Below are 13,439 nucleotides of genomic sequence, written 5' to 3'. Positions count from 1 at the left end.
ACCTCAGACGGGGCTACTAGAGGGGTCGGCGGGGCTGTTGGTGGGCCATGTGGGGGTAACACTCGCCGCACGCGGCGTTGCTGGCTGCCGCCGGAGTTGACGGGGTTGCCCACGGCCGCGGACGCGGCACAGAACTGGTTGATGACGTCGGCGTAGGACTTACCATCCCAAAACGCGTGTCGTCCGACGATACTGCACTAGACACCGTGGTGGTTACGGCGCTCCTCCGTCGTGGCGCTGGACCCGACCGTCGCGTAGCCATCCTTGTCAATCTTCCACGGCTTCATGAGCCGGCACCCCGGCAGCACAACGGTGGAGCTCCTGCGTCGTCGGCCCGTCAAGGCTCGTTGGCCAGATGCTCAGGCAATCGTCATCGCCGGCGCCGGAGCTGCTTCCCCCGGTGTAGAAGGCCATCGCCCGAGGGGTGGAGAGGGCGACGTGGGAGAGGGGTCGGAGGTCTGGGCGACGAAGAGATGCATCGGCTTTATATTAGCCACCGGAGGGCGACGGGCGGTTGGGCGTCGTTACTCCCCCGAAGTAAAGGCGTCGCCTCGGGAGATGACGGGCCTCGAAAGATGGGCGGCTTCGTCAGACTTTAACTCGACGGCGACTGCTGACGGCGCTAGCAAAATTAATGGTGGCGGCCTCAGCACATGGTTTGACCGCGATCACGGGTGGCGCCACATGTTACGCCGGCTGTCGCGAGGTTACGTATCGTACATGTACGATGCCCGTACATCTACACCGACCGGACTGTCCGATGGCGCCGCGGGGCTGACGCGCGTATGTCCGGGGGGAAACGACTATCTTGTCCTTTTTTATGGAAGAGTTGGTTCGTCCTTGTATTGGGGGGGGGGGGGGGGGGGGGGGGGGGGGTTACTAAAGAAGAAGTGAAGCTGTCATCTAGTAGTTGGTTTATAGAACGGAGATGGTTTGGCGCCAAGGGGAAATCGAGTAAAATCGATCTGGATCTGGACTTGCGAGATGTTCATGTAGGAACAGTAATTTGCACTTGTTATGAGCACGATCGTGGCATGTCGAAGATTTGGGACACACACACATCCATCCAAGCACAATGCCTGCCAGCCCACAACGGCAAAACCTGTCTACTTATAATTTCTGCAGCCGGCCAGGCCAACCTGTAATGAAGAGGAAATTTATATGTAGGGAAAGGGGTAGAGTTGCGTCGTCAACAATGCAACCACATGCTAGATCGAGGTATATGTCCAGTCCAAATTATGTTTTCGTATAGCCTATATATATAGGATGTTGTAACCAATTAATGCCGCTTATGTGCTTGTACATGCTCCTATATGCATAAACAATATTTGTTTTCATGTCTTGTAACAATATCATATCGCAACCAAAAACAAGGTGGCGAAACACAATCTTAGTGTACATTACGAGGACACGGCCGGGGCAGAAGAGATGGATGGTTGATGTTCCGGTGGATCCGCATGTCATCGTCGTCGTCGTAGTCGTGGTGGATGGAGGTTCTGTCAGTCGTCTCCGATGTGGAAGCTGAGCCGCGAGTGGCTCCGCTTGATCCTCCCGCCGCCGGCGCTGGCGGCTACCGGCTGATCGGAACTGGCAGTTGTAGCAGCAGCAGAAGCAGCATCTGGATCGTACTTCTGCGTTCATCCGACAGACGAGCATGGACACCAAACAAGGCTCGTCAAACTCAACAGTTGGGATATACTCTAGGATTAAACTGAATGAATGATCATGGACGATCATCATCTGCATCTACGTTCAAGTACTACTGTCATCTGGAAAAAATAGCGCGCTGTAGCGGGTAGAGAATTGTATGTGTGTGTGTATGCAGGAGAGGAGAGGAGAGGAGAGGACGTACGGTGGAGACCTCGAGGAGCTTGTGCATGTTGTGGTGGCTGCCCCTGAACTGCCCGATCTTGGCCTTGCGCTCCGCCACCAGCGCCCTCAGCCGCTGCTCGTCCCGCGCGTCCACTGCACATTTTAATCGGTCAGACATCAACTTCCACATCTGATTGAGCAACGTCTGAGATGCTTCATCTCGATTTTCTTTATTTATTTATTACGGTGCTTGCTTGATTGGTCGATGGCAACTTACACATTTTGCGAAGCCTGGCGAACGCCGCGAGGACGACGGCGGCCGAGGCGGGCACGGCGAGCAGAGGAGGCGCGAGCAGGAGCAGCAGCTTCCTGCTCCAGCCGGCTGCGCGCCGCCGCCTCGCCGTCCAGTAAGCGTGCACCAACGCCACCACCTGTAGAATGTCAATCAATCATATTCAGGTGAAGGGATCCATCGTCAGCCATTTTGCTTGGATTTGTTTACAGGAGGCGATCGGCCACCGGCTGATGGATGAACAAGTTAGCGGGTGAAGGAGGTAGGTGACGGACCTCGATGGCGAGGGAGGCGACGGCGATGCCGCGCCGGACGCCGCGGGCGCCGGCGTGGCGGCTCTGGATGCGGGCACGGACGGCGGCCTCCTCGTCGGCGACGGCGCGCAGCCGGCGCTCCACCGCGGCCGGGTCCCCCGCGGGGTCGCCGAGCTTCCACCACACGCCGGAGAAGCTGCCCGCGCGGGCCAGCCGCTTGGCCGCCGGCGCCTCCGCCATCGGTCGAGCTCGCCTTCGCCTGACGAGGCTGTGTTAATCAGACGTGAGCTACTTCAAGTTGGTGTTTTTTATACTCTACTACTTCAAATAACTCGAATGGAATGGAGGAGTTGTGCGCCCATGTCAACAAAATGCACCGACCACTGCAGCAAAACAAATGAAATCTCAACGCGGAAATGGCAGGATCTTAATATATAGTCTATTATATTTCCAACAATCAGAGAGAAAGTCCAGCTAACCTAGCTGTAAATTTAAATTATTAGAATTTTTGGGGGGAGGATAAGATCGCCTGCCACAATCAGTGACTGATCAACGAGGCACGTCGCCAGCCAACCACGACCTGTTTCCTTTTTCCAACACGGTACTTCGCCTTTGGATACTCGCACTTTTTTGAAACATGATAGCTATTCAAGATTACCTTTTGAAATGATGTAGATATAGATGGCAACAAACACCGCAACATTCACACAATTCGTGGCATTAACCATCAACACTGAAACAAAATCTAATAATATCAAAATCCAAACGAACAAAGTGTGTGTATGTCATGCCGTCCAAATCAGAAGACAACAAAAGAGTGTTTTACATGGGCTGGTCAATCCAAGAAAGAATATATACACTTCCATGTTCCCAAAGCAACAAAAGAAATCTCAAGTTACAGCACCACAAATACAGCCAACCATCGCAATCAAATCCCCACACGCACTGACGACAAAGAGAGAGAGGGAGGCATCGCCCCGGTCCAGAGCTCAGATGAGATCGGCGACGTTCATGGGCATCTCGTCGATCTGCGTGCTGTAGTACTGCTCAATGTCCCGAAGGATACGGATGTCGTCCTTGCGCACAAAGTTGATCGCCACACCCTGCAGTCATGGCAAACACAAAAATTTCCAGGCAAGTCAAGAGTAGGCAGCATTTGGGATTGTAGAGAACAATCATTTAATTCAGATTAGTCGAGCCTTGGATATTCACTTTCGATGAGAGTTTTTAGACAAAAAAAGTGTTCAATCACCGAATTTACTCCTATTGTTTTCTTTATTACTGTAACAGCATTATATTTTTAACTGATTCTTAGCAAAACAGAAACTGTAACCAAAATTCTCTAACCTGTGACATGAGTTATGAAGCAGGAGTGTGAACTTTACCTTGCGCCCAAAACGCCCAGAGCGACCAATACGATGGATGTAAAGCTCACGGTTGTTCGGGAGATCGTAATTAATGACAAGGGAGACCTGAAACAAATCCAAACAGATTCAAGTCAGTAATCAAAGATGAGCATCATCATGCAACAGCGTGCGTTTGAAGGCACCAACAAATGAAAGAAAGGTAAAACTAGCAAAGAAGACTTGCCTGCTGGACATCCAGCCCTCGAGCCCAAACATCGGTTGTGATCAGGACGCGAGTCGTGCCACCCCTGAACTCATTCATAATTGCATCCCTTTCCTTTTGAGGCATGTCACCATGCATAGCTGACACCGTGAAGTTGTTGGTGCGCATCCTTTCAGTAAGCCAATCCACCTGGAGAAAAGAGAACTATCGCTTTAGCAAGCTGTGAACCATCAATTATGCCAATTGGACATAATTTACAAAGCTGGGCATGATTTTATACCCTTATTAAGTCAACAAAGAAGCACGTCGCTACAATTTAATAGTGTAACCAATAGCAAACCCAAAACATAGTGATACGGACTTAAATTCTAGCAGTGATCAACACAGAACAGGAGAACAGGAACAACACGTAGAGTGATATGCATATGCCATGTCCATAAGGACAAACAAGAGATTGGTGTTGATAAATGCTAACTGGAGTAGAGCAGAGTACTTCAAATAACAGCAATTCACCAGGGGCAATCATATTTACAACAAGAATCATTCAACTGAGCTAGACATTACCTTTCTCTTAGTGTTGCAGAAAATGACAGCTTGGGTAATGGTAAGTGTATCATAAAGATCGCACAGTGTATCAAACTTCCATTCCTCTTTCTCAACAGCAACAAAAAATTGTTTGATGCCCTACAAACATGGCATGGAAAATGTAAGTGCCAAATAAGATAACATACAATAAAGCAAAACCAGTGGCAGTATTTACCTCTAGGGTCAACTCATCACGTTTTACAAGGATCCTGACTGGATCAGTCATGAACTTGCTAGTTATCTCCAAGATGTCATGGGGCAGAGTTGCAGAGATCAAAACAACCTGCATGGTACAATAATACACAATTACTCCCTCCGTTCCAAAATATAAGACCTTTTAGGTATTTCACTAGGAGACTACATACGGACCAAAATGAGTGAATCTATACTCTAAAATATGTCTATGTACATCCGTATGTAGTTTATAGTACAATATCTAAAATGTCTTATATTTAGAAACGGAGGGAGTAGAAAAGTATGAGATCTCTGTCATGGAGGTCAACTATTTCTAGTCATCAGACTCAGTGTTCATGTTACTATTAATACAAAAAGGCTAATTTTCCCATTAGATTTCACTGCAGTGAGGGAAGCTGTGAATGTTCAACTGATGTAATGCTGATGAATAATAGAAGGAAACGTAAAACATAGGAGCACCCCAAGTCTGTCCCCATACACACACACACACACACACACACACACACATATATATATAACTCTTATAAAGAGCACAGTTCGCGATGTTTCATGTGGCTATTTCTAGAGCTCTCCTATCCATTTACTGTTTGCAAGGTTCTTTTCTACTCCCTCCGTTCCTAAATATAAGTCTTTTTAAAGTTTCACTACGACCTACATACGGATGTATATAGACATACTTTAGAGTGTAGATTCACTCATTTTGCTCCGTATGTAGTCTCTAGTGGAGTCCCTAAAAAGACTTATATTTAGGAATGGAGGGAGTATTTATTTATTTTTTACTATAGCTGTATGCTGCATTGGCATTGAACCTAAACTTTTAGATAATCATGCACTTAAGCAACCCAATGATAGATAATTAACCTTTACTTGACAAGCTTTAAACATGCATATAGTGTGATCTTTACATCTACTCAAAACATTATTCCAAAAGCCTAGGATTGATCAAGCCGCATAAAAAGGGCCTAAGCATAATTAACACTTTCTTTGGGCCAGCAGGTAGTCTTTCACTTCTCAGTTTTTCACTACCTTGGTTTGCTTGCTCTGTTAAGTGCTGAATGTGTGCTTGGCTGCTTGCAGCTTGCACTGATCAGAGAGGAATGGCAGCAAGGGGATAGCAGCAGTGGGTAGGCTCAGCCAAGGACTTGGGAGTTTGTAAGTTGATACCATGGTATTAGATATCCTGCTGCTAGAATAGCTTATTAAAATGCTTTTGAGCTGACTTACATGTCTATAGTTACTGATATTTGTGTTGCTATCATATCTGCAGAGTAAGGTTGTTGGAAGTTACTGATATTTGTGTTATTTGCCTGATGAGGTCCCAAGAGAGGAATTGTTATATGGGTTTCAGATAAGGGAGATACATACGGACTATGGTGAAATCCCTGAATTAAGTAAATCAATTATCAGAGTTAGTGCTCTATTTTGTGCAGTGCAAACAAATTTAATTACTTCTTTTATTTCCTCACGAATTTCTGCATAGTGTGTGCATGTAGTAACAGAAGTGACACCTTCTGTTACCTCGACAGCATGGATTAGGTTTTTGATTGTGATTGTGATTGAAGTGTATGCCTTCATCTTTACTGTTTCAGGGGCAAGCAACTGTTAGGTATTTGGCAATAGTTCAATTAGAAGTAGAGGTTTACTGTTTTTGCAAAGAAGATTTCGCCATAATATTGCCACCATGGTAGAGGGTAGACAAAGAGTGCAAAAGGCTGAGGTAAAAAAGATGCAAGGAGGAAGTAACTAGAGGCCAGAGATAAAAAGGGGCCTTTAAAATCCGACGGGTGTGTGCTTGATGACTCACAAAATATAATAAATTTTAATAATATATTTCTATACATGTTTTATCTTCTTTAGCTTTCTTTTTAGGAAATTTCATTTTTCATAGCAACGCACACGCAGCTAACCAGTGAATAACAATGCCATCCATTGCTAGCTACAGCAAGATGTAAAACATTGGTGTTGCTCAATGAAAAAATCAAGTCAGAAAGGTGATATATGTAGAGAGAAAAATACAGTCAGGTGACAAGTTGAACTCTGCAGTGAAAAGCCTGACAAGATAGACTGACAAACTACACAAATGAATAGTTCAAAGAGAGACCTGAAGTTCTGGGGGAAGATATCTGTAGACATCATAAATCTGATCCTTGAAACCTCTGCTCAACATCTCATCGGCTTCGTCCTGTTATGCAATCAATTATGTTAGAATCGTTGAACTTGACCAAATTTATATTCAAATAAAAAAAATGCAGCATGACAAGAGCAAACTAACCAGGACTAGGAGCTTGATGGCTCTTGTGCGCAACGTCCTTCTCTTGATCATATCACATACCCTGCCCGGGGTTCCCGACACAACATGCACTCCAGACTCGAGCTTCCTAATATCCTCCCCAATACTCTTGCCACCAACACAGGCGTGCACAGAGACGCTCATGAAGCTACCAACAGCCTGCATGACCCTCTCTGTTTGTGTGGCAAGCTCCCTAGTTGGCGACAGTATCAGCGCCTGCACCCTACAGAATCGAAAATTGACTTCAGCTTCACTCTTTCGGAGCAAGAGGTATGTACACAGCAACGGCACAGTAAATAGAACTGACAAGGAATAAGGTCGACAGAGCGAGCTTATTCCCAGAGGGGGATACAATGTATTGGTTTTAACAGGTTCCACAAATCTATTTTGGATCGAGTGCATATGCATCATGGAAAGTGGTGCATTACAGGGTTAAACGAAAGTAAATAGGCAGGTGGGCTCGAATGTTTGAACAGATTCCATAAATCTGTGTCGAAATCACACATCCCGCCACAAAATCGAGAGCAGGAGCACGAATGAATCCACGCGCATGAGACGAATATTAGGTAAGTAAACCCTAAAATCTAGCAAGTCCTTGCCCGACCAATCGGCCCAGCAAATAATTTGACAATCCGGCGACGGTGGCTGAGGGAGGGGACGGGCGTCTCTTACTCGTGGACGTTGGTCTCGATGACCTGGCATACGGAGAGGGAGATCATGGAGGTCTTGCCGGTGCCGGACTGGGCCTGGGCGATGACGTCGCGGCCGGTGATGATGGGGATGACGGCCCGCTGCTGGATGGCGGAGGGCTTCTCGAAGCCGTAGTCGTAGATGCCGCGGAGGAGGTCCTCGCGGATCCCCATGGCGTCGAAGCTGCCGACGACCTCGACCCCCGCCGAGGTCTCGAAGGTCAGGTTCTCGTCGTCCATCGGCCGGCCGCCGCCCGGCCCGCGCCTCGTCGAGGTCGTCGCCCCGCCCGCCGCCGCCGCCATCGGTGATGCGAAACCCTAGCTAGCTCGGGGTGTGGAGACAGACAGACGTGGGGAGCAGCAGACAGATGCGGAGCGGGGGAGGAGAGGAGAGGAGAGGAGAGGAGGACTGTTTTTGCTTGCGCGTGGCGTGGGACATACCTGGCCAAACGGGCCGGCCCGCCCTATTCGTGCCAGGCACGGCACGGCCCGGTTGGGCACGACTAATAAACGTGCCGTGCCGTGCTGGCCCGTGTGCCGGCCTCTCAGGCCCAAGCACGGCACGGCATGTATACGGGCCGGCCCGAGGCACGGCTGAGGCACGCGGCACATTTTGTGCTTTTTTCTCTTTACAGATTCGAAAAAAATTCTAAAAAATTAAAAATATATATATACTATTTGACACAGTCTTATATGGAATAAATCTAGAGAGCTATTAGCGCCTGCCTCATTAAAATCTTTTATCCTAAAGAAGTAAAAGAATACAAGTCATTCTCTAGAAAATTAGAAATAGAAAAAGAAGAAAAGACAGAGAAAGGAAAAAAATACAAATACTACGTTACAATATTACATGACATGCTATCATCAACCTTGCCCTGCATTGCTTGCACCTGCACCTGGAGCCGCCACGTTGGCCGCGTCCACATTCGCCCTCTCGTGTGACACTACGTGCCTCTTCAGGTGGCCGGTTCCCGAATTTTCCGCGACGATCATCTTCTTACCGCATTGTTTGCACTTTCCATAAATCTGGGGGATACCATCCTCATCTATAGCTCTTTCTTCATCGTAGAATGTAAGATTCTAAATTAAGGACCGACGCCTCCCTCTATTTGCCATGTTTGTGTGTGTAGAATCTAGAATGAGATGGAGTTAGAAATGAGAAACTTGGCATCCCTTTTTATATCCAAAAAATAGGCACGAGAAGCACGATAAGGCACGATAAGGCACGATAGGCACGGTAGGCACGATAGGCACGATAGGCAATATGGCATGTGGGATAAATCTTGAGCTTTATTAGTGGCTCCCTCATTAAAACCTTCCATCCCTGGGAAGTAAAAGAGTATAAAGCCACGCTCTAGAATTACAAAAAGGAAAGAAAAAGATAAGAAAATTACAAAACAAATAGAAAAGGAGTACACTACACCAACTAATCTACCGATAGGTCCGATGCCGAGTCATCGTCAAAGCATATGTCTTCAAACATGCTTATTAGTTCCATGTCTTCAACAGTGTGGTGGGCTCTCCTTCTTGATAGCTCCCCATCTTTCAAGGAAATAAGTGTTCTCACCATATCAGGGCTGAGACTAGTTCTTCGATCCTCAATTATTCTTCCAGCCGTGCTGAAAGCAGACTCTGATGACACCATAGAGACGGGTACCGATAACACATCACGTGCTAATATGGAAAGCACCGAAAATGTACATTTGTGTTCTTGCTGTTGGAAATATGCCCTAGAGGCAATAATAAAATGGTTATTATCATATTTCCTTGTTCATGATAATCGTCTATTGTTCATGCTATAATTGTATTAATAGGAAACAATAATACATGTGTGAATAAATAGATCACAATGTGTCCCTAGCAAGCCTCTAGTTGGCTAGCTCGTTAGTCAATAGATGATCATGGTTTCCTGATCATGGGCATTAGATGTCATTGATAACGGGATCACATCATTGGGAGAATGATGTGATGGAGAAGACCCAATCCTAAGCATAGCACTAGATCGTATTGTTCGTATGCTAAAGTTTTTCTAATGTCAAGTATCTTTTCCTTCGACCATGAGATTGTGCAACTCCCGGATACCGTAGGAGTGCTTTGGGTGTATCAAACGTCACAACGTAACTGGGTGACTATAAAGTTGCACTATGGGTACCTCCGAAAGTGTCTATTGGGTTGGTACGAATCGAGATCGGGATTTGTCACTCCGTGTGACGGAGAGGTATCTCTGGGCCCACTCGGTAGAACATCATCATGAGCTCAATGTGACTAAGGAGTTAGTCATACGGTGACGTGCTACGGAACGAGTAAAGAGACTTACCGGTAACGAGATTGAACAAGGTATAAGTATACTGACGATCGAATCTCGGGCAAGTTCTATATCGACACACAAAGGGAATCATATACGGGATTGATTGAATACTTGACATCGTGGTTCATCCGATGATATCATCGTGGAGCAAGTGGGAGCCACCATGGGTATCCAGACCGCGCTGATGGTTATTGGCCAGAGAGGTGTCTCGGTCATGTCTGCCTGTCTCCCGAACCCGTAGGGTCTACACACTTAAGGTTCGGTGACGCTAGGGTTATATGGAATTGTTATACGAGGTTACCGAAAGTTGTTCCGAGTCCCGTATGAGATCCCGGACGTCACGAGGAGCTCCGGAATGGTCCGGAGGTAAAGATTGATGTATAGGACGGATGGTTTCGGATACCGGAAGTGTTTCGGGCATCACGGGTAACGTACCAGGACCACAGGAGGTGGCCCCGGGGGACCACCGAAAGGGGGCAACGACCCCGGGAGGTAAGGTGGGCCAAGTGGGGGTGGGAACCAGCCCCTAGGTGGGCTGGTGCACCTCCCCACCCAGCCCATGCGCACCAGAGAAGGGGGGGAAGGGGAAACCCTAGGCGCAGGTGAGGCCCAAGGCCCACCTAGGGTGCCCCCCCTTTCCCTGCCCTGGCCGTCGCCCCCCTCCCATCTGGTGGCTGCCGCACCACCTAGGGGGGAACCCTAGGGGTGGCGCACCCCCTCCCCTCCTCCTATAAATAGAGAGGGGTTTCGGCCATTGAGACACACAGTTTTCCTCTCTCTCGGCGTAGCCCTGCTCCTCTTCCTCCTCCTCTCTGCCGGTGCTTGGCGAAGCCCTGCCGGGAGACCTCGTCTCTCCATCGACACCACGCCGTCGTGCTGCTGGAGTTCTTCCCCAACCTCTCCCTCCTCCTTGCTGGATCAAGGTGCGGGAGACGTCACCGGGCTGCACGTGTGTTGAACGCGGAGGTGCCGTAGTTCGGCACTAGATCGGAATCGATGCGAGTACGACTCCATCAACCGCGTTCTAGCAACGCTTCCGCTTAGCGATCTTCAAAGGTATGAAGATGCTCTTACCCCTATCTCGTTGCTGGTCTCTCCATAGGAAGATCTGAATATGCGTAGGAAAATTTTGAATTTATGCTACGTTACCTAACAGTGGCATCAGAGCCAGGTTTTCTATGCATAGATTCTATGCACGAGTAGAACACAAAAGTTGTGGGCGATGATTTGTCAATTTGCTTGCCGCTACTAGTCTTATTCTTCTCCGGCGGTATTGTGGGATGAAGCGGCCTGGACCGACTTTACACGTACGCTTACGTGAGACTGGTTCCATCGACAGACATGCACACCGTGCATAAAGGTGGCTAGCGGGTGTCTGTCTCTCCTACTCTAGTCGGATTGGATTTGATGAAAAGGGTCCTTATGAAGGGTATATAGCTTTGGCATATCATCGTTGTGGCTGTCACGTAGGTAAGAAGGCGTTCTTGCTAGAAACCCAAATCAGCCACGTAAAACTTGCAACAACAATTAGAGGACGTCTAACTTGTTTTTGCAGGGTTTGACATGTGATGTGATATGGCCAAAGTTGTGATGTTGCATGTATGATGTATGAGATGATCATGTTATTGTAATAGGTTTCACGACTTGCATGTCGATGAGTATGACAACCGGCAGGAGCCATAGGAGTTGTCTTAATTTATTGTATGAGATGCAACGCCATGTGCTTACTACTTTTACTTCATTGCTAACGGTTAGCTATAGTAGTAGTGATAGTAGTAGTTGGCGTGACGACTTCACGGAGACACGATGATGGAGATCATGGTGTCACGCCGGTGACGATGATGATCATGCGATGCCTGAAGATGGAGATCGAAAGAGCAAAGATGATAATGGCCATATCATTAGAAGCAATAAAACGACATAGACCTTCTCGCACTCGTTGAGGATTGTAAACGAAATTGCTTACCGTACCGTCGGTGTTGAACTTGAGATGAGTTTGCACGGCTGAGCTCGACGCGCTCGATGCATCCGCCTTCTTGTGGGAAGTCAAATGCCTCCTCAGGTGTCCGGTTCCTCCCTTGGCATCTCCGGTTAGCTCCTTCTGGCACCTCTTGCACCGTGCCGCCACCTTCCGCACACCGTTCACCATGGATATTTCTTCATCGGAAAATTCCCACACGTTGGAGGTTCTACGATGAGTTCTTCTCACACCCATGCTGGTGGAGGAACCCGTCCCACTACTAGAATTGCCTTGACCATCGGCTTGGTAATCGGGAAGGGCCTCGAGAGAGGGATGATCGATATAGGGTGGTTGCATGGGTGGTGGAGGCATGTGCGGTGGAGGCATGGCAATATCAAAGTCATCAAGACAAAAATCGGCTATTGTGAAGTTGGTATTGTCTTGCAAATTGTCTTGGGTGTCCATGTTTGAGTGTGTGAAATATGTGACCTTGGCAGCCCTATTTATAGGGGAACAAATTCAATTTTTGGTCTGATTTGACCCTCCAACGGTCATATATTCGAAAATATAAGTTATGTATAAAAAAACACTCCCAACCCATCCCTAATCCCTCCTAAGCCATCCCTAATCCCTCCCAACGGCACCCACCGCCCCAGCCAGCTGCCCAGCTGACGCCTCGGCCGTGCCCCGCGCTCCCGCCCCGCAGCCGCAACGGTTGGCCGCCTTTGCTGTCCCCTGGGGCCCCCGCGCGCCAGACGCTCCCCCGTCGCCCGATGCTAGCGTGCCTATCATGTCGTGCCGTGCCGCGGGCCGGTGATACGTCTCCAACGTATCTATACTTTTTTATGGTTCCATGCTATTATCTTGTCAACTTTGGATGTTTTATATGCATGAATATGCTATTTTATATCTTTTTGGGACTAACCTATTAACTCAGTGCCAAGTGCCAGTTTCTGTTTTTTTTCGTGTTTTTGGCCCATTTTCAGACGGAGTCCAAATGGAATGAAACTTTACGATGATTTTTTTTGGACCAAAAGAGACCCCCAATGTTTTGGAAGAAGGCCAGATGGGCCACGAGGGAGTCACAAGCCCTCACGCCGCCACCCCCCCCCCGGTGGTGGCGAGCAGGCTTGTGACCTCCTCGTGTGCCCAAATGACACAATTCCACCGCCATAAATTCCTATAAATTCAGAAACCCCAAAAAAGAAACCTAAATCGGGAGTTCCGCCGCCGCAAGCCTGTATAGCCACCAAAAACCAATCTGGAGCCCGTTCCGGCACCCTGCCGGAGGGGAAATCCATCTCCGGTGGCCATCTTCATCATCCCGGTGATCTTCATGATGAGGAGGGAGTAGTTCTCCCTCGAGGCTGAGGGTATGTACCAGTAGCTATGTGTTTGATCTCTCTCTCTCTCTCGTGTTCTTGAGATGTCTTGATCTCGATGTACCATGGGCTTTGCTACTATAGTTGGATCTTATGATGTTCT

General features: G+C 48.1%; 2 protein-coding genes across 2 annotated transcripts; both read right to left on the bottom strand.

Moving 5' to 3' along the window:
- Positions 1-1,314: 1,314 nt before the first annotated feature.
- On the bottom strand, positions 1,315-2,598 carry LOC123405920 (uncharacterized protein At2g24330-like). Its single transcript, XM_045099433.1, has 4 exons — positions 2,380-2,598; positions 2,090-2,243; positions 1,853-1,965; positions 1,315-1,631 (listed from the first exon to the last, which is right to left on the bottom strand). The coding sequence occupies exons 1-4, from the start codon at positions 2,596-2,598 to the stop codon at positions 1,500-1,502; spliced, it is 618 nt and encodes a 205-aa protein (XP_044955368.1). The 3' UTR covers positions 1,315-1,499.
- Positions 2,599-3,078: 480 nt separating this feature from the next.
- Positions 3,079-8,059, bottom strand: LOC123401124 (eukaryotic initiation factor 4A-III homolog B). Its single transcript, XM_045094849.1, has 8 exons — positions 7,670-8,059; positions 6,980-7,220; positions 6,809-6,889; positions 4,688-4,795; positions 4,492-4,611; positions 3,949-4,116; positions 3,744-3,830; positions 3,079-3,461 (listed from the first exon to the last, which is right to left on the bottom strand). The coding sequence occupies exons 1-8, from the start codon at positions 7,987-7,989 to the stop codon at positions 3,348-3,350; spliced, it is 1,239 nt and encodes a 412-aa protein (XP_044950784.1). The 5' UTR covers positions 7,990-8,059; the 3' UTR covers positions 3,079-3,347.
- Positions 8,060-13,439: the final 5,380 nt, after the last annotated feature.

This window comes from Hordeum vulgare, chromosome 6H (genome assembly GCF_904849725.1).
Source record: "Hordeum vulgare subsp. vulgare chromosome 6H, MorexV3_pseudomolecules_assembly, whole genome shotgun sequence".
Lineage (NCBI taxonomy): Eukaryota > Viridiplantae > Streptophyta > Magnoliopsida > Poales > Poaceae > Hordeum > Hordeum vulgare.
This window is presented reverse-complemented; position numbering and strand designations above follow the sequence as displayed.

Coding starts and splice junctions, on each gene's coding strand:
- LOC123405920 (XM_045099433.1), bottom strand. CDS start 2,598: ATGGCGGAGGCGCCGGCGGCCAAGCGGCTGGCCCGCGCGGGCAGCTTC. Junction 1,966..2,089: donor CGCCAGGCTTCGCAAAATGT/GTAAGTTGCCAT, acceptor TAAAATGTGCAG/TGGACGCGCGGGACGAGCAG. Junction 1,632..1,852: donor AGCTCCTCGAGGTCTCCACC/GTACGTCCTCTC, acceptor GGATGAACGCAG/AAGTACGATCCAGATGCTGC.
- LOC123401124 (XM_045094849.1), bottom strand. CDS start 7,989: ATGGCGGCGGCGGCGGGCGGGGCGACGACCTCGACGAGGCGCGGGCCG. Junction 4,117..4,491: donor TCTGCAACACTAAGAGAAAG/GTAATGTCTAGC, acceptor TCTTTTCTCCAG/GTGGATTGGCTTACTGAAAG. Junction 3,831..3,948: donor GAGGGCTGGATGTCCAGCAG/GCAAGTCTTCTT, acceptor GATTTGTTTCAG/GTCTCCCTTGTCATTAATTA.